We start from the raw sequence: 26,662 nt of genomic DNA, 5'->3' as shown, positions 1-26,662 counted from the left end.
ATGCAAAAGCAGCTAAGAGACTCTGTCTTCCATTAAGAGCGAAGCAGTGGTCTCCACGTTTTGCTCTGCATTGCAATTACCTGGTAACCTTGAAAAAATACTGATGTCCGACTCTTACCACATTCTGATTTAATTGGTACGTGGTGGTATGCAGTGCATTGGGATTTTTGAAAGTTCCCCTTGAATGTGCAGTCAAATTAAATGGCGATTTGTTTTTCAATGGATATACAGTTATACAAGATGAGTAAGTTTTAGAGATCTGTTGTCCAGCAGAGTATTTATAGTTAATAATATGGTATTGTGCACTTGAAAATAGGCTAAGAGGATAGACCTCATATTAAGCATTTTCACTAAAAACTAAAACTAAAATCCACAAAAGGACAGAAGGAACACTTTGGAAGTGATGGGCAGGCTTAGCGGCTTGGTTATGGTACAGGGCATATGCACACATTGAATGTGTGCAGTTTTTTGGTGAATAAACTATAACTCAATAAAGCTAAAAATAAAAGAATCTCATGTAACCTAAAAAAAGGTTTACAAAGCTGTATATCAAGGTTACTCTCCACACTAATTCTTATTTTTTAAAATAGAGTTATTTTAGTAAAAATATTACCTGTATTAATCTGTAATGATCAGTCAAATATTTTTTCAGAGTGTCAAGGGGTTCTGAGACCAAGGATCTAAAAGATGTCAGTGTGTTGGCCTGGAGAGGAAGACTTCGGGCTCTGGAGCTGGATTATCTGTTGATACATGACTTTGCCATTCCAAACTTTGTGACCTTGGGAACTTGACTTACCCTCTGTATGCTTCAGCGTCATGGGGTCTGCAAAATGAGTGTAATAATAAAACCTGCCTTTTAGATTTTGTGTGTGTGTGAGGTTAAATAAGCAATACAGCTGGAACACTTGGCGTGGTGCCTGGAACATTGTAGTGGCTTCTGCCATTACCTGCCAGTTGCTACAAGTGGCTGACATCAGTGTAGACTGTGGACCAGCCGTTCTTGCAGCCGGCTTGTCTTTCCACACAGCAGTGGAGCAGGAGCCGCTAGGTGGAGTCTCCTGGAGAAGTCAGCGGGAGGCACCTCGGACCCAGTTCACCCTGGCTCTGGTTCGTTTCTCAACCAGCCCCGCCTTGCCATCCTTTTGTTCAGTAAACGGACCACTAACAAAGGCCAACCGCGATGGTGTGATTTGGGGAGAGGAGGAGCCGTCTTGCAAAGAGGCAGGATGTATTTTATCAGCCAAAAGGGTCCCAGACCCCCTCCCCTACCCTGCCCCCACCAAGCAACTCCTTTGAGTCACTCCCCTTTGCTTCCAGGAATTACCGGCCTTAAGAGTCTGTGTTCCTGCTGGCTTCTCCTCACAAGCATAATTTGCCTCTCAGTCACATTTTATATCACGCCTTTATTCTCACAGTTCTTTTTCGTCCCATTCCTCACAGTCACCACACTCGGTGGGTCCCCTCATAATGGAGAAAGACAGGGAAATGAGAAATTCAATGATGCTGAAGGCCATCAACATAACCAAAATTCCCTGTAACAGAATAAAAACATATGAAGGGTTACGGTGTTAGCACAGTAATACTCAGGTAATAGTTAATTTCCGGCGCTGATGGGGGCAGCAGTGGTAAGGCCAGAAATGAGACTTCCATGTCTGAAGTGTGTCTAACGCTTAGGAAGCACACTGCTGGAGGGTTATGAGGAAATGTGGGCATTTTAACACGGCAGGCACAGCAGAGCCCCGTATAGAACAGCATTATTGTTTTTCTAGAGGAAGTTATGCAAGAGGTAATTATGCATCTACTTTCTAATTATATGCTAAATTATATGACTCCACTTCATAAACATGCAACACAGAGAAATATTTTAAAAGTGGCCTGTTGAAAGAGAAAGAAAGAGGGTTAAGAAACGAAAAAGGAGCAAAAATAGAAAAGGAAAGAAAAAGAGGGGAAAAAAACCTACAGGCTAAGAAAAAGAGGAACATGCAGAAAAAGACACTTTTTAATGTAACACTAACAGTAATTTCTTGTGTTCTTTTTGTTACCACTGAAGACCTTTAAAATATTTTGTATTCTGGCCACTAAGAGTGCCCGGAGGGACACCCACCTGTTAGTAGCCCAGGGACTGGTCACAACTTGTGTTTTGTTGGTGAAGGTCTGTAAAGATTAGTATGGTTGACACTCTGTCCTACAACTGTCTGTGTCTGCATGCTTTGACTAGAGGTTGAAAAACTATTCTCAAGTCACATACAGCAAGCCACTCTGGTATTCTCGCCTGGAAAATCCCACGGACAGTGGAGCCTGGTGGGCTACAGTCCACGGGGTTGCCAAGAGTCTGACATAACTGAGCACAGTATCTCTTGGTGTAGTTATAATTCTCTGATTCTTTAGTGACTGGAAATAGTTTATTTCTTCTTTCTCTTCTTCTGCTCTTTTCTGCTTTTTGTTTGTTTGGTTTTTGTCTTTTTCTTTGTGTTTACCATTCTGAAAAATGCTGCCATAAACATCCTTGTGCCCATATCCTTATGTATAGGGGACTCAGTGCCGTGGGGACTGCTCTCTGGGTTAAGGCACCTTTCATATAAGTGAATGTCTCCTTGCTTCCCAGAATCTTGGGAACATTTCATATTTCTGCTGCTTAAGTACACAAAAGCATCCGTTCCATTTCCTTGCCGGTGATAACTTTTATAACTCTGGTTTTTGCCAATTGAATGTATGTAAATCCTAGTCCATTGTTAGTTTACTTGGCATTTCCCTGCTGTGAATTCGAGCATCCCTCTGGGTGTCTTTGACTGCTACATTTGCATGTTTGTTCCTTCCTCATAAACTTTTGTCTATTTTTTCCATTGTGTTCTTGACTTTTTTGTCACTTTTATTTTCTCTTTGTGTATAAAAACGTAAAACATCGCTGTTATCTGCTTTAAAAATATTCTTCCAGTTTTTTTTTACCATTGCAGAGTTTTAATATAAATGTGTTTTCTTTGCTTTTTTTTTTATTTCTAGATCAGAATCATACACTTCATCACACAGTAAGTTCTCTAGTGTCCTTTGCTAGTCAATTCCCCTACCCCCTTCAGAGGAAACCACTCCTGATTTCTAACACAGTTGGTTAAACTTACCTGTTAATTTTGTGTCTGAATTTGTTCAGTATAGTGGATTGCATTTCAGCCATGTTGCTGCATGCATCAGTATTCCAATGTTTGAATAGTCACAGTTTGTTGAGCCTCTCTGTTGCCGATAGACATTTGAATTGCTTCAAGTTTTTAATTGCTACGAATAGATTTCCCAAGAACATTGTTGGGTATTGCTGACATACAAATAGGTCTATGTTTAATTTTGTTAAAAGCTATCAAGTGGTTTTCCAAGGTGGTTGAATTCTAGTTTCTTCATATTCTGGCCAGCACTCGATTTTGCCAGTTTTTTTAAGTCATTCTGGTGCATGTGCAGTGGTATCTTACTTGTGATTTTAATTTGCATTTTTTAGTAATTAATAATGTTGAACAGATATATGCTCACTAGCTATTGGTATGTCTCTCTTTGTGAAGTGCTTGTGCAAGTCTTACTTTTTTTTTTCTTTTGGTCTTTTTATTGTTGATTTTTGGGAATGCTTATATATTCTGGATGTGGATCCTCTATCAGATACATGTATTGAGGAGATTATCTCCCATTCTGTGCCTGGCATTTTCACTTACTTTTTAAAAAAATTGAGATATGTGACTATAACATCGTATAACTGAAGGTGTACAGCATGTTGATATAATACATTTTATATTACAGTATAATTACCACCATAGTGTTCATCAGTCAACAGAATAGTTCCACTGATCCATCTTTCTGTTTTTAGGCCAATACTGTACTGTTTTTATGACTGTAGCTTTGTAATATGCTTTGAAATCAGGAAGTGTGATATCTTCTGCTTTTTATTTCTCAAGATTACTTTAGCTATTTGTGGTCTATTGTGGCTCCATATAAAATTTTTTTTCCTCTATATTTGTGAAAAATGCCATTGGAGTTTTGGTAGGGATTGCATTGGCTGTTGATTGCTTTGGGTAGTATGGACATTTTAACAGTATTAATTCCTTTAGTCCATGAGCAGAGGGTATCTTTTCATTTCTTTGTGAATTCTTTATTTTCTTTATTAAATATCATATTTTCAGTATGCCAATCTTTCACTTCCTTGGTCAAGTTTATTCCTGCATATTTTATCTTTTTTGATGTAATTTCAAACGGGATTGTTTCATTAGTTTTCTTTCTGATAGTTTGTTATTAGTTCCTAGAATGCACTTGACTTTTGTTTATTGATAAATACTCCACCAAAAATTATTAAAACTAATAAACAAATTCCGTGAAGCTGCAAGATACAAAATCAATAAACAGGCACAAGCTTACTCTATAATTTCTGTGGAACGGCACGGGACATAGGACAGCTGAAGCAATCCCAGAAAAGAATAAAGCAGAAGGAATCCCTCTCTGCGGCATTAAGGTGCACCGTGTAGCTACAGGGCTTCCCTGGTGGCTCAGAACGTAAGGAATCCGCCTGCGATGCAGGAGACCTGGTTTGATCCCAGGTGGGGAAGATCCCTTTGGAGAAGAGAGTGGCTGCCCACCCCAGTATTCTTGGCTGGAGAATTCCACGGATAGAGAAGCCTGGCAGGCTACAGTCCGTGGAGTTCTAGAGTCGGACAGTCGAACTGAGCGACTAACACTTTCACTTTTCACTTTCAAGCATTAAAACTTCCCAAAGTCTAAAGTTCTTCAAACCTTTACCCTCTTCTCTGGGAAAGCTAAAGTGTTAGTCACTCGGTCGTGTCTGAATGTTTGCGGCCCCATGAACTGTAGCCCACCAGACTCCTCTGTCCATGGAACTCTCCAGGCGAGAATACTGGAGTGGGCAGCCATCCCCTTCTCCAGGGGCTCTTCCCCACCAGGGACTGAACCCAGGTCTCCTGCACTGGAGGCAGATTCTTCACTGTCTGAGCCAGCAGGGAAACCTGCAAAACTAAAGCCCACAGCAGACACAAACAGCACAAGTACGATTTGCTCCCATTTCTGCTTGTATGTTAATGTTGTCTGGTATTTTAAATACTTTAATTCCGGTGTATATTATTATTATTATCACTGCATTATACAAGCAGTATTCACCTGTGTGTGTCCACACGTTCATTCTATCCTTTGTTCTTTATTTTTGTTGCATCTTATTGTGCTATCATTTTCCTTCTATTTGGAATTCATCTTTTGTTATTCCTTTAATGGGGGTGTACAGGAGGCAAACTCAATATTTGTATCTCTAAAAATTCTTTATTTCACCTTCATGTAAGATATTTTAATGGATAATGATAGATTATAGATTGGCAGTTATTTTATTCAGCATATTGAAGATATTGTTCTGTTGTCTTCTTTTATTGATGCTTTTGGAAAGTTAGCTGTCCATTCAGTTGCTTCTACTTTTTCCTTTTTGTGATTTTCAGAATCTTTATTTATTTATTTATTTTTTAGTTTTAGTTATGATTGCTGAGAATTGAGAAGTGAAAAGAAAACTTGATTTGGGAAAACAACTCAACAAATAGTTAAAGTGTACCACAGTCTGGTGTGAAAGACTACTGTCTAAATTCAAGATTTTAACATAAGGCTTTTCAGAGCCTTATTATTTTACTCAAGATAAACCCCTGGAGAACTGTTTTAATGGTAATTTTATGTTAGTTCATGTTTTCCCAGAATAAGGTTGTCGTCTGTCCCTGCAACTCTTCTGCTTTGCAAGTCTGCTTCCTGTCCTGTCCCTAAAACCGCCTCACGGCTGACTCCAGCTGATGAAACCCTGTTGACACCCTTTTCCGTTTTCGCCTGTTGATCTGAGACTCTGTGCTCTCCTCCGCTTAACAAATGCAACAAATCAAGCTTTTAATTGTCATGGATCTTGCTAGTACTCTTTGAAGGTGCCAGGCCAGACCCCTCCCCATTACGGTCCTGTGACTCATCTGGTCACTAGTCCCTGGACTCCCGTGGGCTTCCTGTCCAGGGTTTGACCGTCCTTGTTGGCGAGGTAAGTGTAGCACTTTGCATTGAGCAGGGTTTATGTTTTTGTCTAGGACGCTGGTCTCCCAGAGTCCTTTTACATTATCTCTCCAGATTTGTTCCTGTTCTCTTTTTTCTCAGTGAAGGTCTGCCCAAGCTTTGCCACTAGCCGTCCTGTCTGCCCACCTGCTTCTATCTGTGTCTCTCTGCATGTGTAAGAACAGGCCACAGAGCAGGAGCCATCTTCAGGCTTTGTCATCCTTATCCAGCCACAGAGACTAATGAACACAAGATCTCTTTGAGCAATATCCCTCCTAGAAACAACTACCTTGGATTCCTCCTTAAAATATTAGAAGATTTTTTTTTTTTTTAGTTTTATTTATGTATAAGAAATTTGCTGTGGGAGAGATTCTTTTTGACAAATTCCACCTGTCAGAGGCGGCTGATTCCTTATGTCAGCAGGGAGGGGTGGATTTTCCAAGGCTGTCACTGTTCCTCAACCTTCTTACTTCCCGGTTAATCATTGACTGAGTCCTTAGAAATTAATTGTGCTATATTTCAATCAATATTTCAATGGATTTGACGCCCATTCTGAGAACATGGATGATATAATAAATTTGTCAGTTTTTCCCTCTGATATAGACCACTTTCCCTTGACAGCTATTTATCATTCTTTACCACCTTGGGCAGGAGCTTGGTTATTTCAGAAACTTCATCAGAGAAAGAATACACTTGAGCCTTGTTCGGTAAGACCTTACTACCGCCACCACCACTGCCCCCGCACCTTTCCTGACCTCAGGCTCTACTCGTCTAGCATTGCTCCAGAAGTAAACGGTCCAAAAGACAGGACAGCTCGCAGACGGGGTGCAAGTGCCTCAGAATTACCAGGCAAACTGCTTCCACTCAAGACGATGGAAACAGAACTACCCCCCGCCCTGCCCAGCTCAGAGTGACAGACACTGTTGGTGGTGATGTGTTCATCTTCTTGGCCCTTTCCTCCCCTCTGTGCTAGTTCAGAGTTCTAGATTATTGGTAGACAGTCCTACACACATGGACCACCAAGATAATCTTCTTTGAAAATTATTACTGGCATATTTCTTCATTCACTAATGCCAACGGTGAGAGACAAGCTCCTAAAAAGACACAAACTACTGAAGTTAACCCAAGAAGAGCTAGAACATCTGAATATATCTATAACAAGTAATTATATAACTTCTAAAAGAAAAGCCCAAGGCCAGGAGACTTTGTTGGTGAATTCTTCCAAATGTTTGCTGACAATACCATTGCTTTACACATTCTCCCCCAAGATATAAGAACAGAGAATATTTCCCAGCTCATTCTGTAAGGCCAGTTTTAACCAGACATAGAATCAAAGGCATCACCAAAAAAGGACAACTATAGACCAATATCTCTTATAAATACAGACGCAAAAATCTTTTAACGAGATACTAGGAAACTGAATCCAACAACATTTAAAAAGGATTATGCAAAATTACCAAGTGGAATTTACCTCAAGAATCTAAGGTTTATTTAGGATAAAAAAATCAATGCAATATACCATATCAATAGAACAAAGGACAAAAACCACACGATCATCTCAATAGGTAAATTGAGAAAAAGCATGTAACTAATTTATCACCCATTATAAAAATATTCAACACAATAGAAAGAGGAGAGAATGTCTTCAATCAGAAAAAAGTTCTCAGTCAATGTGCTACTTAAGGGTGAAAGACTAGATGTTTTCTCCCAAAGTACAGGAGAAAAATAAGGATGTCTGTCTGCTCTTGCAGCTTCGCTTCAACATTGTGCTGGATGTTCTAGCCAGGGCAGTTGAACAGAAAAAGAAAGAAAAGCATTCATATTGGAAGAGAAGGAAAACTATCTGAATTTGCATATGATGACACACCCTTCTGGCAGAAAGTGAAGAAGAACTAAAGAGCCTTTTGATGAAAGTGAAAGAACAGAGTGAAAAAGTTGGCTTAAAGCTCAGCATTCAGAAAACTAAGATCATGGCATCTGGTTCCATCACTTCATGGCAAATAGATGGGGAAACAGTGGAAACAGTGGCTGACTTTACTTTTCTGGGCTCCAAAATCACTGCAGATTGTGATTGCAGCCATGAAATTAAAAGACACTCCTTGGAAGGAAAGTTATGACCAACCTAGACAGCATATTAAAAAGCAGAGACACTACTTTGTCAACAAGGTCCATCTAGTCAAGGCTGTGGTTTTTCCAGTGGTCATGTATGGATGTGAGAGTTGGACTACAAAGAAAGCTGAGCAGTGAAGAATTGATGCTTTTGAACTGTGGTGTTGGAGAAGACTCTTGAGAGTCCCTTGGACTGCAAGGAGATCCAACCAGTACTTCCTAAAGGAAACCAGTCCTGAGTATTCATTGGAAGGACTGATGCTGAAGCTGAAACTCCAATACTTTGACCATCTGATACGAAGAGCTGACTCATTGGAAAAGACCCTGATGCTGGAAAAGATTGAGGGCAGGAGGAGAAGGGGATGACAGAGGATGAGATGGTTGGATGGCATCACCAACTCAATGGACATGGGTCTGGGTGGACTCCGGGAGTTGGTGATGGACAGGGAGGCGTGGCATGCTGAGGTTCATGGGGTCACAAAGAATCGGACACGACTGAGCGACTGAACTGAAGTGAACTGATGTTCTTGTATATAAAATATCCTAAGGAATCCTCCAAGAACTATTACAAATAATAAGTTAGAGTGAGAGTAGATAGTCTGTTAATATAAAGATCAACTGTATTTCCACACAGTAGCAATGAATATTGCAAAGATAGAATTTAGAAAGCAATTCCATTTGTGCATGTATGTGTGCTAAATCACTTCAGTCGTGTCCAACTCTTTGTGACCCATGGGCCATGACCTGCCAGGCTCCTCTGCCCATGGAATTCTCCAGGCAAGAATATGAGAGTGGGTTGCCATGCCCTCCTCCAGGGGACCTTCCTGACCCAGAGATTGAACTCATGTCTCTTAAGTCTCCTGCATTGGCAGGTAGGTTCTTTTCCACTCGTGCCACCTGGGAAACCCTAATTTTGTAATAGCATAAAAAAAAGAATAAGATAGGAATAAATTTAACAAAGGAAGTGCAGGCTTGTATACTGAAAACTGTAAGACATTGATAAAGAAATTAAAGAACTAATCAAATGAAGAGGTTCATGGATCAAACAACTTTGAATATTAAGATGTCAATACCGGTCTACAGATTCAATGTAGTACCTATAAAAATTCCAATTGGCTTTTCTTTTCCCCAAAATTGACTGTGGGGAAATGCAGAGGCCCACAGCATCTAGAACAATTCAGAAAAAGAAAAACAAGCTTGAGAATTTGCACTTCCCCTTTTTAGAACTCATGACAAAACTGCCATAATCAAGACACAGTGGTTTTCTGTTGGTGAGAATGTAAATTGTTGCATCCACTGCGGAGAACAGTGTCAACGCTCCTTAAGAAACTAAAATCAGAGTTACCGTGTGATCCAGGGATCCCAGTCCTGGGCGTGTCAACCAATAAAACTGGAGTTCAAAATGCACCCCAATGTCCACTGCAGCACTGTTTCCAATAGGCGAGACACAGAAGCAATTTAAATGTCCATAAGCAGATGAGTGGATAGAGATGTTTTATACATGAGTATAAGGGCGTGCATGCTCAGCTGTGCCTGACTCTTCGGGATCCCATGGACTGTAACACTCCAGGCTTCTCTGTTCACGGGACTTTTCAGGCAGGAATACTGGAGCGGGTTGCTATTTCCTCCTCCAGAGATCAAACCCACATCTCCTGCATTGGCAGGCGCCTGCCAATGCAGGAAATGTAGGAAACGTGGGTTTGACTCCTAGGTCAGGAAGATCCCTGGAGAGGGAAATAACGACCCACTTCAGTATTCTTGCCTGAGAAATCACATGGACAGAGGAGCCTGGCAGACTACAGCACATGGGTCACAGAAGAGCTGAATATGACTTGGTGATGAAGCAACAATGATATATATATGTGTGTGTGTATATATATATATTCAAAATCCTAAAAAATGATGCTCTTAAAGTGCTGCATTCAATATGCCAGCAAATTTGGAAAACTCAGCAGTTGTCAAAGGACTGGAAAAGGTCAGTTTTCATTCCAATCCCAAAGAATGTTCAAACTGCCACACAGTTGCGCTCATTTCACGTACTAGCAAGGTAGAGTTCAAAATCCTTCATGCTCGGCTTCAACAGTGTGTGAACCGAGAACTTCCATGTGTACATTAGAAAAGGCAGAGAACCAGAGTTCAGAGTGCCAGCATCTGTTGAATCATAGAAAAAGCAAGACGTCTACTTCTGCTTCTCTGACGAGTGTGGGGAGAGAGCAAATTAGCCAAGAAGAGTCTCTCACCCCACGTTTTGTGAATACTAGTTAGGTAGCAGCTGAGATCACTGACAGTCCGGCCCACGCGAGCCACGCGGGGCCCGCTTGGCCGCGCGCTACCTTCTGCTGTAGGGACGCGCGGGCTCCAGCTGCAAGGCAGCAGCGTGGCTGTGTCACGGCTGCGTCACGGCTGCGTCGTCGGTCAGCCACGAGAGGGGGGCTGCAGCGGCAGCCGGGAGAGAATAAACGTGCCTGCAGTTCCTGTGGCCCCTGGCGTCTTCTTCCAGCCTCTTAGCTCATGCTTTGCCTGCCCTGGGTTCAGCCAACAGTGCGGACAGCATGAACAGCAAGGCTGTTGGTGTCACGAACAGGATCAGCAGTACAACTGCACTAAAGCCTGTGACTGTGTGGCACGGCAAACGAGAAAATTCTTAAAGAGACGGGACTGTCAGACCACCTTACCTGCCTCCTGAGAAACCTGTATGCAGGTCAAGAAACAACAGTTAGAACCGGACATAGAACAATGGCCTGGTTCAAAATCGGGAAAGGAGTTCATCAAGGCTGTATATTGTCACCCTGCTTATTTAATGTACTTGCATGAGAAATGCTGGGCTGGATGAATCCTAAGCTGGAATCAAGATTGCCAGGAGAAATATCAACAACCTCAGACATGCAGATGATATCATCTTAATGGCAGAAAGCAAAGAGGAACTAACGAACCTCTTGATGAAGGTGAAAAAAGAAAGTGAAAAAGCTGGATGGGGAATACGTGTAAATCCATGGCTGATTCATATCAATGTATGACAAAACCCACTGAAATGTTGTGAAGTGATTGGCCTCCAACTAATAAAAAAAATAAAAAAAAAATAATTAAAAAAAAAAACTCAACATTCATAAAATGAAGATCATGGCATCTGGCCCCAGCACTTCATGGCAAATAAATGGGCAAAAAATGGAAACAGTAGCAGATTTTATTTTCTTGGGCTCCAAAATCACTGTGGACAGTGACTGTAGCCATGAAATTAGAAGATGCTTGCTTCTTGGAAGAAGAGCTATGACAAACCTAGACAGCGTATTAAAAAGCAGAGACATCACTTTGCAGACAAGGTCCGTATAGTCAAAGCTCTGGTTTTCCTAGTAGTCATGTACAAATGTGAGAGTTAGACCATAAAGAAGGCTGAGCATCGAAGAATTGATGGTTTTGAACTGTGATGTTGGAGAAGACTCTTGAGAGTCCCTTAGACTGCAAGGAGATCCAACCAGTCCATCCTAAAGAAAATCAACCATGAATATTCATTGGAAGGACTGATGCTGAAGCTGAAACTCCAATACTTTGGCCACCTGATGTGAAGAGCCGACTGCTTGGAAAAACAGCATGCCTTGACTAAACAGTGCTGCTGTGAACATTGTGGTGCATGTATCTTTCTGAACCATAGTTCTTTACAGATAAATGCCTAGAGTGGGATTGCTGTGTCACATGGAAACCTTACTTTCAGTTCTTGAGGAGCCTCCACACTGTTTTCCGTAGTTGTTGGTGTTTAGTCACTAAGTCGTGTCTCTGTGCAACTCCATGGGTTGTAGCCCCTCAGGCTCCTCCGTCCGTGGGATTTCCCAGGCAAGAATACTGGAGTGGATTGCCATTTCCTTCTCCAGGGGATCTTCCCAACACAGGGATCAAACCTGCGTCTCTTGTGTCTCCTGCTTTGGAGGCGGATTCTTTACCTTTGAGCCACCAGGTTTTCCATGGTGGCTACACCAGTTTACATTCCCGCCAACACTGCAGGAGTCACCCAGTTTGTTTTAACCAAAGGTTCACGTCCTGGTTGGGGTGGAGGGTGGGAGGAGGTTGTCAGGGGATCGGGTATAGGGCCACAGTTTCTCAAGGAGATTTCTTTCTTGCTTCACTCGGTTCAGTAAGTTCTCTCTGCTGTTATGGGGCAGAGGATTTTGTATGTCTTTTTGCCCTTACCTGAAGAGTACAGTAATCTGTCAAGGACCCAGATCCTTAATCTCAATGTGGAGATCTTTTCTAAGTCTTCCTACGGGGAGTGGGCTCTGGGCTGTGGCCTCTTTCTCCTGCCCTACGCTTAGGCTGGGAACCAGATTCCATCTAGACGACATTGGCAAATGGCCTTGAGGAGAAGCCGCCGTGTTGGTCTTTGGCATCTCACTGATAGGTTTTTAGGTTGGGCTTTTGTGTAAAAATTGATCTAGGAGCTCCAGTTCACTCTTCAGCTCTTCTGTGTTTTTGAAGTGGTGTTTTTTTTTGTTTGTTTGTTTTTTAACGTAGCATTTTTCTTTGTTTTCAGAGGAGGCTTGATTCACATAGCTCAATTAACAATGACCAGAACCAGTCTCTCTATTTTCTTCTCTTTTGCCTGGCTTTCTGTGGCCCTCATACATACAGACACTCAGTGTTTCTTAGAACGTGCCATGTGAAATATCTCACTCTTATTAGGATCTCCCTTTTCCAGCTTTCTCAGCAATTTTGTGGTCTCACTATTTTTTTCTCCATGTAGATTCATATTTTTTTTTCCATTTATTTACACTAACTTCAGTGGTATTTTGGAAAGAGCAGAAATAAATGCCTGTTTTCTATCTACCATGTTTTAGCAAAAGTCCAATCTAAGTATTAAAACCAATACCATAAAAATATTCCATATGTGACTATACGTACACCTAGGACTGAACTATTACCATATTGCTATATGTACACTTTTTTTTTTATATGTACACTTTTAATATATCACTTTATCTTTTGGATTATATTTACTGGGCATGTTTCACCTCCTTATCTGTGAACTCCTAAAGGTGGGGGTTATAATGTGTTCATTTCTCCATTTTACAGTGCCTAATGTAACGGTCTATCAGGTACTGTGATTTCGGTAAGATGTTTGTGAATAAAAAACAGTGTTTTTTAGCTGATGCTAATCGGGTGCTAATAAGCCTTCCTGAGTAAACCCACGTCTCCTCACCCTAAAAGTGCAGCACACTCACAATGAAGAGGGTGGTAACCGCCTGGCACTCACTAACTTCTCCAGCATAGCCGCAGAAGAAGTCTTGATCTATAAGGTAGCCAATGACGAGGAGGATGATGCCAGCGGCCGCTGCCACGGCGCTCAGCACGTTCATTACTCGGCTCAGCGTCACCTGAAAGAGAGAGACGGGGAACAGCCGGGCGCAACAGGGACAGAGCCACGGGCGGCAGAGCAGGGAGTTATCACGGCCTTAAGATGCCCCAGGGCGGCCCGCGTCCTCAGGCGCCTTCATTTGACTTCTGCGGGCTTCAGGTCCTCGTCCACAGAAAGGAGGGGGTCCAGTGAACTGGCCATAGCCCTTCCATCCCCCCAAAGCCGTACCTAAGTTGCCCCCCATTTAATTGCGGGAAGCAGCACATTGACAAAGAGGGGTTAACAGTCATGGGGCAGCCACGGCACCTCGCCTTTTGATGCTCTGGTAAAAGTCATGGCCTATTGACATTCTCATTTTATGATTGTTTAATGAAACCTTGTATTTCTTTGCAATTTTTATTTCCTTCTAAAACTACAAGCCCACAGGTGACGTCCTTTGCTGAAAATAATTTATTGGCCTATGAATTAATATCTCATGTCCTTGCTTCTTTGGGAAAAGTAAAAATACTCTACTTTATAACTTACTTGTGAATTAAAAGTTTGCATTCATTAACACTGTATTATTTATTTTGAGATTCTGCTTACAAGCTTGAATTACAGAAAATGGATGAGGAAGTTACCGGAACACTGAAACCCCATATGACTGAGTAACGTGGGCAAGTCATTTATTAAGCCTCAGTGTCTAAGAATTTAACTAGATGCCCTAGAGATGGCACTAGTGTTTTATGATTCTGTGAAAAAAGAAGTAAACATCACTGATTGGTGTCAGTACTTGGCACTTTGTGGAATTATAGTGGCTTAATGATTTTCCAGATTCATTTTCAAGGCTGGAACGATTTATTTCAAAGGTAAAATTCTTTAGAGAAGGGGATATGTAACTCACCAGGGTTTCTGTGGTTTTTCTTTCCAGTGCAACTAGAAAGGCTCCAGAATTAACAAACTGTTAAAAAGAAAACGTATCTCAGTGACGGACACATTGAACTGATTTAAAGAATTCTCGTGGCTAACAGACGCTATCCGTTTCTTTTGTATCCCTCCTTCCTAGTTCACACAGTCCTCAAGGCAGTGAGAAGGGCCGGTGCCATCTATGGTTGTCCCCAGTGTATAGTGGGTGAAATCCGGGACTAGAAATTTTGCTTTGGTCCTACCTACTTGAACATGAGAAATTTTTTAACCTTCCTGGGCTTTTGTTTTCTCATCTGTCTTCCTTTCATAGCTATTGTGGACTCAGCTCTGATACCACGAGAGACTGGTGTCAAATCAGTTTACAGCCAATGAGATTGGATTCCACCATTCTTACAAGAAACCTCCTTCATAACCGTTTGCAGTCCGATGTGTTCTCTTGGATGAGAACATAGATGGAGTTACAGCTACTACGCTGGAAATTCTGGGAAAATCCTGGTAATTTTCATGGAGGTGAGTCATGGTATGTATTGTTATTGTCTGGTGGAAACTTCCAATCTGATTACAACATATCCATTTTAAGATCCAATCTGATTACAACATACCCATTTTAAGATCCAATCTGATCACAACATATCCATTTTAAGATCCAATCTGATCACAACATATCCATTTTAAAATCCAATCTGATCACAACATTTCCGTTTTAAAATTTCTAGTCACGTGGGCTGGAGCTTCTTCAGCTCCGTCCCTCCACTCTCTGGGCTGGACTCGGCTCTCAGAGGAGAAGATGTCCTCCTGTGCCTGAAGCCTTTGCTCGTGATTCCCCCTTGGTATGCAGCAAGGCAGCGCTGCCCCTTAACACCCGACCACCCCCCACTCCTTTCCTTCCCACCAGGTTAGCCACTCATCCTTCAACAGTCAGTCAAGCTGCAGATGTCTCTGGAGAACCTGCCCTCTGTTCTGCAGAGTCAGCTTCTGTGTCCTTTATCATCATGCATCACACGAGACGATAATTGTCCGACACTCTACTCAGCGGCCTGCCAAGGCGGGAGACGCAGGAGACCCAGGTTCGATCCCTGGGCGGGGACGATCCCCTGGAGAAGGAAATGGCAGCCCCACTCCAGTGTTCTTGCCTGGAGACTCCCATGGACAGAGGAGCCTGGCGGGCTACAGTCCATGGGGTCGCAGAGAGTGGGACACGACCGAGTGACTGGCACTCACTACTCAGCTGAGACCTTGAGACCAGGGACTGCTTTTTTCAGAATCCCCGCATGCTGCTGGTTTTCTGATGCTAGAATAGGTGCTAAAATAATGCTTATTGAATGTGATTAAATGCTTCTGTGCAGCTCAAAGGTACATCTGAGAAGTCCTAGCTGCTTTTCCACTTCTCTAAAGAGTAAATTGATCTTTCATCTCTGCTTATTTAAGCACTTTCTGTGCCTCTGTGATATCATTTGTCAACTACTTTGAAACGACCCGTTTGCGTGTTTTCTTTCTTGCTATGTGTGAGAGCCCTTTAAAGGGACTCATGCAGTATTCTTTTTCTTTGCCCCCCTCCCCCACCCAGTTTTATTGAGAAATAATTGAATTATAGCACTGTATAAGTTTAGGATATACAACTTAATGATTTGACTTATATGTATCATGAAAAGATTACACCAATAAGTTTAGTTAACATCCACTCATAATCTCGTATAAGTATCAAATAAAGGAAAAGAGAAAGCAAAAAAGAAAAAAAAATTTCCTTGTGACGAGAACTCTCAGGATCTACTCTCTTAAAATTTTCCCCGTGAATCACGTGGCAGTGTTGACTACGGTCAGAATGTTGTGCGTTGCATTTCTGGCGTTTATAAATCTCACACTGGAAGTGTGTGCCTTTAGAGCAGATTCATTCAGCTCCCTGCTCACCTCTGCCCATCCCTTGATCTCTTTCCTGGAGTCCACATATAAGCAGGATCACCTGGTGCTTGTCTGTCTCTGTCTGACATTTCAGTTGGCACAATGCCCTCAGAGTTCATTCGCGTTGTCACGGGTGGCAGAATATCCTCGTTTTCTGATGAACAAGACTGAGTGGTGTTTCACTGCGTGTGGTATCCACAGCTTCTTCGTTTGTCCATGGATGGACACTTAGGTTGTACCCATGACTTGCCGGTTGTAATCATTGCTGCTATGAACATAGAAGTGCACATGTGCTTTTGGCCAAGTGATTTTATTTCCTTTGGGTATCTTCCTAGAGGTGGAATTTCAGGGTCATAAATCTATTTTTAATAATTTTTTGTGAAACCTCTATGCTGTTTTCCATAGTGAAAGTGAAGTTGCTCAGTCATGTCCAGCTTTTTGTGACCCTATGGACTGTAGCCCCCCAGGCTCCTCCGTCCATGGGATTTCCCAGGCAAGAATACTGGAGTGGGGTGCCATTTCCTTCTCCAGGGGCTCTTTCTGACCCAGGGATCAAAGCTGGGTCTCCCACACTGCAGGCAGACGCTTTACCGTCGGAGCCACCAGGGAATCAGTGCTGTTTTCCATGGTGAGGGCCCATATATCAGTAATCTTTGGATCCTAATCGCCTTCCTCTATGTATCTGACGCGTGCTGTGTTCAGTCATGTCCGACGCTCTGTGACCTCATGGACTGTAGCCCACCAGGCTCCTCTGTCCATGGGATTTTCTGGGCAAGAATACTGAAATGGGTTGCCATTTCCTACTCCAGGGGTCTTCCATATCTGACTTACAATAGTAATTCATTTTGAATGGATGAATGGACGAATAATGTCAACACCCAAGCAAATATTCCCAAAGGAACCTCAAGACCCAATGATGGAATGTAAGTAACTGATGAATTAATGGGGAAATCATTTCAACAGAGTTGAATTTTATTTTAATTTTTCAGACCATATCATACAACTCAGTGTAGCTCATTTCATTACTAAGAATTCCTTAATATCCCTGTTGGCATGACTTCAGATTGAATTTGACTGACTTATACTCACCAAAATGGAGCTCCAGAATGGATATCCTGAAATAAATATAAAGGGAAACCTTGGGTATGGATCTTCCAGGGTGAAAAGGAGAACAATTCCAAAAGAAAAGGTCATCACTCCAAGCAGGATCTGGACAGCCTGCAAATAGAGGAGAACATCCTGGTGAGAAGAAATCAGAGCGGTGGGTTTCCTGTTTGAAAATTTAGAAGATCTCCTTCTGCTTAAAAGGATTTGGCAATCACCCCCGTTTATAAATAAGAGAAGTATAGTAGATGCTTCTTTATGATGACAGTAGAAGCTTCTACAGATATTTTCTTGATCCCTCTGTCTAATGATTGATGAGAGGTAAAATGATATAATTCACTGCTCCTGAAAATGTAGTCCATGGATTGGTAACATTAGGATCACCTGGGAATTAGAAATACAGACTCTCAGGTCATATCCTGTACTTACGAAAAAGACTCTCCAGGTGAGACTGAGAAGTCTGTGTCTTAAACTCTCCAAGCATCAGGGAAATGCAAATAAAGACCACAAATAGATATCACTTCACACCTATTAGGATGGCGGTTATAAAAAAGACAAGGGGACAAATGCTAGAGAGGATGTTGAGAAAAGGGGACCCTTGAGCACTATTGGTGGGAATGTATCACTACGGCAGACAGTATGGAGATTTCTCAAAAAGTGAAAAATAGTACTGCTGTGTGATCCGGAAATTCCACTTCTGGGTATATATCCAGAGGAAATGCAGTCACTGTCTCGAAGAGCTATCTATACTCTCAAGTTAATTGCAACATTATTTACAATAGGCAAGACAGAGAAACAGCCTAAAGGTTCTTTGGCAGATGGGTGGATAAAGACACACACACACACTTGCAGGAATATTATTCAATCACAAAAGGAAATCCTGCTGTTTACAACAATGTGGATGGATTTTGTGGGCATTATGCTAAGTGAAGTAAGTCAAAAGAAAAGGCAAATACCATATTATGTCCTTTATAAGCTGAATCTAAAAACTTCAAACTCAGGACTTCCCTGGTGGCGCCATGGTAAAGAATCCACCTGCCAATGAAGGAGACGCGGGTTCGATCCCAGGTCCGGGAAGATCCCACATGCCGAGGACGACCTAAGCCTGTGCGCTACAACTATTGATTCTGTGCTCTAGAGCCGGGAAGCCACAGCTACTGAACCCTGCTCGCCGACTGCAGAGCGGCCCCTGCTCGCCGCAGCCGGAGAGAAGCCCTCACAGCAGTGAAGATCCAGCGCAGCCAAAAATAAACGAAATTATTCTAAAAAAAGAAACATCAAACTCACAGGAACGGAGAGTAGGATGGTGATTGCTAGGGACTGGGGGGCAGGGGAAGTGGGGAGATGTTTGTCAAAGGGAACAAATGTTTGGTTTTAAGTTCTGGGGATCGAGGGTCCAGCGTAGTGACGGTGGTTAGCAAGACAGCATTGTGGACTTAAAAGCTGCTAGGAGAGCCAAGCTTTAAAGTTCTCAGCACAACTCCTGCAATGAAAACAGCAATTGTATGAGGCGCAGCAGTGATGACCAACCTTACTGTATAAACATTTTGCAATATGTATGTGTATCAGGTCATCACATCGTACACCTTAAATTTACACAATGTTATATGTCAACTATGTCTCAGTAAACCTGGGGGAGAAACCTCAGAGTCTTTGTCATATAAGTGGTAGAGTTTGAAAAACACTAAATTCTAGATCACCATAGCACAGAGTGCTTAGCTGCTCTGTGATGACCTCCGTGAGTGGAAAAGGAGGAAGACTCAAGAGGGAGGGGATAAATGTGCACATACGGCTAATTCATGATGCTATGCTGCACGGCAGAAATTAACACATCATTGTAAAGCAGTTATGCATGCGTGCTTAGTCGCTCAGTTTTGTCTGACTATTTGTGACTCTATGGACTGTAGCCCACTAGGTTCCTCTGTCCATGGGATTTTCCAGGCAAGAGTACTGGAGTAAAATGCCATTTCCTGCTCCAGGAGATCAACCCCGCACCCCATGTCTCCTGCATTGGCAGGCAGATTCTTTACCACTGAGTCACCTGGGAAGCTAATTATACTCCAATAAAAAAATAATAAATCACCATGCCAGCCTGGCCTCAAGTAGTGGACAGTCAGAAAACCCTTCTGCTAATGACCACAGTCCTCTGAGGTACCGTCATCTGTGGGCCCAGTCATCTCCCGGGGCCCAGAGCACCCCCTATCTTTTCTACATTTTTCTGTTTTTTCTCTCCGCACCACGTTTGTGATGCCCTACAATACCAAGTAGTGCTTTGGTTGGTGAGAATGATGCAATGGTTAGAAGGTATATAGTATATGAGTCTGCGTCTTCTGCCTTCATTTTCCCAGTCCACCTTCTAAACACTAAGCTCCTTACTTCCATAGCAACTACTGTTTGAAAAGGGACATTGTAAACGGCGCCATCCTCACCTCCAGACTCACGTGTTTGGCTCTCGTCAACCACCACCACGGGAGTGTCCCACTACCACCTTGCGTTCCATATGCCAGAACCAAGTTCCCTTTGCTCCCTTTAAAGCTCGTCTTCTTTCTGCCCTCTCTTTCTCGCTGTTAGCATCATCTTTTTCTGAGGCTTAGTCTTAAGGCCATCTTCTGCTCTTTGAATGTCCCTTGACTCCCTGCATCCAGAAAGTAACCAAGCTCTCCTCTTGCCTCTGTCCTCAAAGGCTTTTGCGCTTTCCTTTTCTTCTGTCGTCACCAGTGTTGGGGCACCTCTTTCACGCACCCTGAGTCCCTCCCGTGTGTGTGCATATGTGCGCATGTTCTCGGTCTTTCTCCATCTGCAGTTGGGAAGTTGATCCCCTTCTCCCTTCCTTCCTTGCCGTGAGGTCTTCCAGCAGACACACATCCTCTTCTGCTTAAGGCCTAAATGTTCCCGGGCAGTTACTGCTCCTGCCGTGGGAAAGCTTGATGCTTGGGGAGCAAGTTCAGCTCAGTGGCTGCTACCATCCGTCTAAACTATTACAATTGTTTTCTCACTGGTCTTTCTGCACCAGCATCCATTTTCCTTGTTTAACAGTGTAAAAGAGAAGCCCAATCCCATTACTTTTTCTCAGTATTATTTGAAACATAGTGGTCATCAAATTCATTCAGAGAAGTGTTGAAAATGTTCTCCGGCCCCCACCCCCTCAGTGGGTCAGGAAGATCCCCTGGAGAAGGAAATGGCAACCCACTCCAGTATTCTTGCCTGGAGAATCCCATGGACGAAGGAGCCTGGTAGGCTACAGTCCACGGGGTCGCAAAGAGTCGGACACGACTGAGCAACTTCACTCACTCACTCACTCAGTTCTAGAACAAGGTCTGGAGACTTGGTATATATTTTATAAAGCTCCTTAGGTTATTTTATTGATTTTACAGACTGGAAAATATTAATACTTATCTATAAATACTATATCTAAAATCTTAAGGATGGTTTATAGGGTTCCTGGAAATTAGGTCTCCAAATTACTTTCCTGGTTACTTCTCCTCACCACTTAGTATTTTTTTTTTTTTTTGTAATTTTTTAACACCATGGTAAAGTGTACATATACAATTTACCATTGTTACCATTTTATTTAGAATAGTAAGCTTTATTTTTAAAAGTAGTTTTAGAATCACAGAAAAATTGAGTGGAAAATGCATGGAGTTTCCATGTATCGCCCTATCCCCTTCCTTCTCCTCCCACCCAAATATCAGCATCTCCCACCAGACGGTGCTGTTGTTAAAACTGACGAACCAGCGCCGACACGTGACTGTCAACCAGAGATCATGGTCTACAACTGGGCTTCACTCTGTGTGTTGTGTTCCAGGGCTTTGGGGAATGTATAATGTCACATATCCACCCTTATGCTATTGTTCAAAACAGCTTTTCCTGCCCTAGGAATCCTCCGTCTCCACCTCCTCATCCTCCCTCCCTCCTCGTTCCCTGGCACCACTGGCGGTTTCGCCTCTGGAGCTTTGCTTTTGCAGCGCGCAGTACGGTTGGCATCACGTGACGGCAGGTGGCCTCTGCCAGCGGCCCCCTGGGCTCAGCGGCGCGTGCTCTGGGTCCCCCTCGTCCCCCGTGGCCTGAGGCCGTGGCTGCTGCTGAGTAACAGTCCACTGTGCGGAGGCGCCACACCTTACCTATCCGTCCTGGTTGTTTCCTAGCTTGGCCTTCTCTAATCCTCTCACAGCCTTTAAGCCTAGCTTTCTTCTCCCAGCTCTCCCTGTGCCGTTCATGAGAGCTGTGTCCATTGTGCTTTCTCCGTCTAGAATATTCTACCTCCCTCCTCTCTGCTTTCTAAAGCCGCATCACTTCTTCTGTGTTCAGATTTGCCATGATGTTGTCTCATCCCCTTAGCTGGAAGTGACTGTTGCCCCTCTGGGTTCTCCTGCCTCACACCAACACCATTTATGACTTTTAGTAAATGCTACATTGAAATGTAGTTATTAACATTTTCATTCTATTAGTTTTAAATTATTTATTTTCTTTCTTCAGTGAAAGAAACGAGATTGTGTTTGTTTCTATAGGCCGTATAATGTTAACCGTAGTTTCTTGCGTGTAGTTTAATAACATGTATTTCAAAAATAATGTTCACTCTTCAGCAGAGCTTTGGGTGTCATTGTATCTGAATAGATGCTAGAGCAGTTCAGACTGCTGGGCCCGTTCCTCATGTCAGTGGGCCGTATTCATGTACTAATCTCTTTATTTTTCCTGAAAAAAATTGATTTATTTCTATTTTCTATTCTTAGAGGTCTGGGTATTGAAAGGATATTTTCTAAGATTTGGGCAATATTATAGCTTCAAACAGCTTCCCTACTGGTTCAGACAGTAAAGAATCTGCCTGCAGTGCAGGAGACCTGGGTTAAATCCCTAGATAGGGAAGATCTCCTGAAGAAGGGAATGGCCACTCCAGTATTCTTTCCCAGAGAATTCCATGGACAGAGGAGCCTGGTGGGCTATAGTCTACGGAGTCACAAAGAGTTGGACACTACTGAGCTACTAACACTTTCACTTTCATAGCCTCAAACATACCTGAATCCCCACATTGTCTGAAAAGAAGATTGCTAAATAGTTGATAATTAATGTTGATGAAGTGGGTAGATGAAGACTTACAGTATTCAGGAGATTTTCCGCAAAAAGTTTCCACATACACAAATACCAAGTCATTGTTGTCAAACTGAATTTTGATTTTTCATTGGGAAAATATGAAACTGTAGAACTGAACAACCTGGGGTATAGAATTCAGTCTGTTCGCTTCTGTTCAATTTTCCCCTTCCTTTCTTTTTTCTGAACTTGACTGGAAAAAAATCGTACAGGTAGTCAGTTTGGGGATTTTTACTATGTGACTTCTAAGAGTCCAGGGATCTTGGCTTATTCATTTAATGTTTTCCTTTCCATAAAATCTTACACATGATTGCTATAGAAGTGATACATATCTCCTGAATTTAACGAACATAAACTTTGGAACCGGCTCCTACCTTGAAACATGGTGTCACCAACCATAAAGAAAACAAAAAGACAATGTAAAGAATGGGAGAAAATATTTGCAAGTGATGCAGCTAACAAAGGCTTAATTTTCAAAACATACAAGTAGCTCATACAACTCAACAACATAAAAACAAACAGCCCAATATAGAATATGAATAGGTATTTCTCCAAAGAAGACATACAGATCGTCAACAGGCACGTGAAAAGATGCTCAACATTACTAATTATTAAGAAATGAAAAGCTACAAGGAGGTACCACCTCACACTGGCCACAATGACCATCATTAAAAATATATGCAAAAATATATGCTGGAGCCCAGGTGGGATGCATGAGACAAGTGCTCGGGCCTGGTGCACTGGGAAGACCCAGAGGAATCGGGTGGAGAGGGAGGTGGGAGGGGGGATCGGGATGGGGAATACGTGTAAATCTATGGCTGATTCATATCAATGTATGACACAACCCACTGAAATGTTGTGAAGTAATTAGCCTCCAACTAATAAAAATTAAAAAAAATAAATAAATAAAACTACAAAAAAAAAAATATATGCCGGAGAGGCTGTGGATAAAAGGAAACCATCCTACACTGTTGATGGGAGTGGAAAACTGGAGGTTCCTTAAAAAACTAAAAATGGTATTGTCATATGATCCAGAAATCCCATTCCTGAGCATATATCCATACAAAATTATAATTTAAAAAGATACATGCACTGCAGTCTTCATGAAAAGTGAAAGTCACTCAGTCGTGTCCAACTCTGCAACCCAGTGGACTATACACTCTATGGGATTCTCCAGGCCAGAAGACTGGAGTGGGTAGCCATTCCCTTCTCCAGGGGATCTTCCCAACCCAGGGATTGAACCCAGGTCTCCCACATTGCAGGTGGATTCTTTACCAGCTGAGCCACCAGGGAAGCCCAAAAATACTGGAATGAGTAGCCCATCCCTTTTCTAGTGGATCTTCCCAACCCAGGAATCGAACTGTAGTCTCCTGCATTGCATGCAGAGCCTTTACTAGCTGAGATACGAGGGAAGCCCTTGCAATGTTCATGGCAGCACTGTTTTCAGTAGGCAAGACATAGAAGCAAGCTAAATGTTTTATCAAGAGATAGAGAAGATATAGGTCTTCCCTTGTAGCTCAGTTGGTAAAGAATTTGCCTGCAATGCAGGAGACCCAGGTTCAATCCCTGGATCAGTAAGATCCTCTGGAGAAGAAAATGGCAACCCACTCAATTATTTTTGCCTGGAGAAGCCCATGGACAGAGGAGCCTGGTGGTCTACAGTCCTTGGGATCTCAAGAGTCAAACATGACTGAGTGACTAAACCACCACCACCATGGTTTACATACACAGTGGAATATTACTTAGCTATAAATGGAATGAAATAATCTCATTTGCAGCAACATTGATGGGCCTAGAGCTTATCACTAAGAGAAGTAAGTCAGAAAGAGAAAGACAAATACCATATGATATCATTTAGATGTGGAATCTAAAATATGACATAAACGAACTTATCGATGAAACAGAAACAGACTCAGAGACCCAGAGAACAGACTTGTGGTTTCCAGAGGGGAGGGGAGGTGGGGGACAGGGTTGGATTGGGAGTTCAGGGTTTGCAGGTGCGAGCTGTTATATCTAGTGTGAATAGACAACAAGGTCCTACTCTATAGCATAGGAAACCATATTCAGTACCCTGTGATAAATCATAATAGAAAAGAATGTGTATATAGCTGAATCACTTTGCTGCACAGCAGAAATTAACACAACTTTGTAAATAAACTACACTTCAATAAAATAAATTTAATCAACATCATTCTACCATATATATATTTTTGTTTGTTTGTTTGTTTTCCCCTTCTCTTCTTACTCACTATCTTAGTTCAGGCTTCTTTAACAAAGTACCATAGACTGAGTGGCTTACAAACAGCAGAAATTTATTTCTCATAGGTCTGAAGACCCAAAGTCTGAGGTCAGATTTCCGGCACGGTTGGGTTCTGAAGGAGGTTCTCTGCCAGGTCGCAGAGTGCTGTTGTTGAAAGAAAGCTAGCTAGCTTTCTGGCCTCTCACAAGGTCTCTAATCCCCCATTCATGCAGGCTCCACCATCGTAAACTAATGACCTCCCGAAAACCCCATGTCCAAATACCGTCACTTTACGATTAGGATTTCAAATACAAATTTGGGGGCTAACAAACATTAAGCCTCTAATATACCCTCTGTAGAATTTACAAGGGGGAAAATCTTACTCACCCCTAAGATTTTCATTCTTGTAGCAAGTAATTTTGGAAAGGGCATGCTAGAGTCATAGGTTGTGCCTGTAACATGCCCTGACTGAAACTCGGGCATAGTGATGTCTGGAGGAAACACTAGAAACACAGGGCTGTGTGCAGCTCTTGAATCCATGATGGTGTAGTTGAGATTTTGAAGTGAAACAAAAAAAATGATTTAGTTGATGCTTCAGCCTAGATCATGTTCTTCTGTACCAAGGCTGTCTGAAGCACTGCCATTGTTGTGGTTTGTCTTGGAATTATAGAACTGCTGAGTCATAGTCATGGAATCTCAGGACTGGTCAAGATCTCAGGAAGGTTAGTGAGTAAGAGGCCCAGATCTGGGGTTCAGAGGGTCTGACCAGTAGACCTGAATCAGTCAGGAACTCACTGTGATCTTGGGCAAGCCATAGCCCCCTCTTGGTTTCAGCCTCCTTATCTGTGCACTGATTCGGTTGGACTAAATGGTCTATAAAGACATTTCAATTCTCAAATAAATGAATTTTATGGACATTTATTCTAGTTCTCTATCTTCAGACAGGTAGAAAACAAAACCTCTCAGGCCACAGAATTAATTAGCTACATCTTGAAGCAGACGTCGTGTCTACTTAGCCTGTCACTTTTGTTTTTTGCCAGCTGACTTTATTAGCTTCAGTTCAGTTCAGTTCAGTTGCTTAGTTGTGTCTGACTCTTTGGGACCCCATAGACTGCAATACACTAAGCTTCCTTGTCTATCACCAACTCCCAGAGCTTGCTCAAACTCATGTCCATCAAGTCGGTGATGCCATCCAACTCTCTCTTCCTGTTGTCCCCTTCTCCTCCTGCCTTCAATCTTTCCCAGCATCAGGGTCTTTTCCAATGAGTCAGCTCTTCACATCCGGTGGCCAAAGTATTGGAGTTTCAGCTTCATCATCAGTCCTTCCTATGAATATTCAGGGTTGATTTCCTGTAGGATGGACTGGTTGGATCTCCTTGCAGTCCAAGGGACTCTCAAGAGTCTTCTCCAACACCACAGTTCAAAAGCATCAATTCTTTGGCACTCAGCTCTCTTTATGGTCCAACTCTCACATCTGTACATGACCACTGGAAAAACCATAGCTTTGACCAGACAGACCTTTACTAGCTTAGCTGTGAACAAACCGCTTCAAGACTCAATGGCGTCAAACAGCCGCCACTTGGTATTGCTCACAGTTCTTTGGGTTCTGTTGGGTGATTCTGCTGGTCCAGTCCAGCTCAGCTCTTCTCTGTCAGGCTTTCTCATGCATCTGCGGTTAGCTAGTGGAAGGACCATAGCTAGATGATTTAGTATGACTTCCGTCACATATCTGGGCTTCCCAGGTGGCTCTTGTGGTAAGGAACCCGCCTGCCAATTCAGGAAACAAAAGAGATGGTGGTGCAATTCCCAGGTTGGGAAGGGCCCCTGGAGGAGGGCATGTCAATCCACCCCAGTATTCCTGCCTGGAGAATCCCTTGAACAGAGAAGCCCGGCGGACTACAGTTCCATGGGGTCACAAAGAGTCGGAC

General features: G+C 42.6%; 1 protein-coding gene across 1 annotated transcript; it reads right to left on the bottom strand.

The window, feature by feature from the left end:
- Positions 1 to 1,391: 1,391 nt before the first annotated feature.
- MS4A5 (membrane spanning 4-domains A5) lies at positions 1,392 to 25,373 on the bottom strand. Its single transcript, XM_043914619.1, has 5 exons — positions 25,122 to 25,373; positions 17,396 to 17,524; positions 14,385 to 14,441; positions 13,368 to 13,520; positions 1,392 to 1,532 (listed from the first exon to the last, which is right to left on the bottom strand). Exons 1-5 carry the CDS (start codon positions 25,272 to 25,274, stop codon positions 1,410 to 1,412), a joined length of 615 nt encoding a protein of 204 aa, XP_043770554.1. The 5' UTR covers positions 25,275 to 25,373; the 3' UTR covers positions 1,392 to 1,409.
- Between the last annotated feature and the right edge of the window lie 1,289 nt (positions 25,374 to 26,662).

Source organism: Cervus elaphus, chromosome 1 (assembly GCF_910594005.1).
Source record: "Cervus elaphus chromosome 1, mCerEla1.1, whole genome shotgun sequence".
NCBI classification, from domain to species: domain Eukaryota; kingdom Metazoa; phylum Chordata; class Mammalia; order Artiodactyla; family Cervidae; genus Cervus; species Cervus elaphus.
This window is presented reverse-complemented; position numbering and strand designations above follow the sequence as displayed.

Bases quoted from the DNA above. Each gene is read 5' to 3' on its own strand.
- MS4A5 (XM_043914619.1), bottom strand. From the start codon at position 25,274: ATGGATTCAAGAGCTGCACACAGCCCTGTGTTTCTAGTGTTTCCTCCA. The intron at 17,525-25,121 runs GTGAGTAAGATT...CTCTATTTGCAG, and splicing joins CAAGAATGAAAATCTTAGGG to GCTGTCCAGATCCTGCTTGG. The intron at 14,442-17,395 runs GTGAGTATAAGT...TCTTTTTAACAG, and splicing joins CATTCTGGAGCTCCATTTTG to TTTGTTAATTCTGGAGCCTT.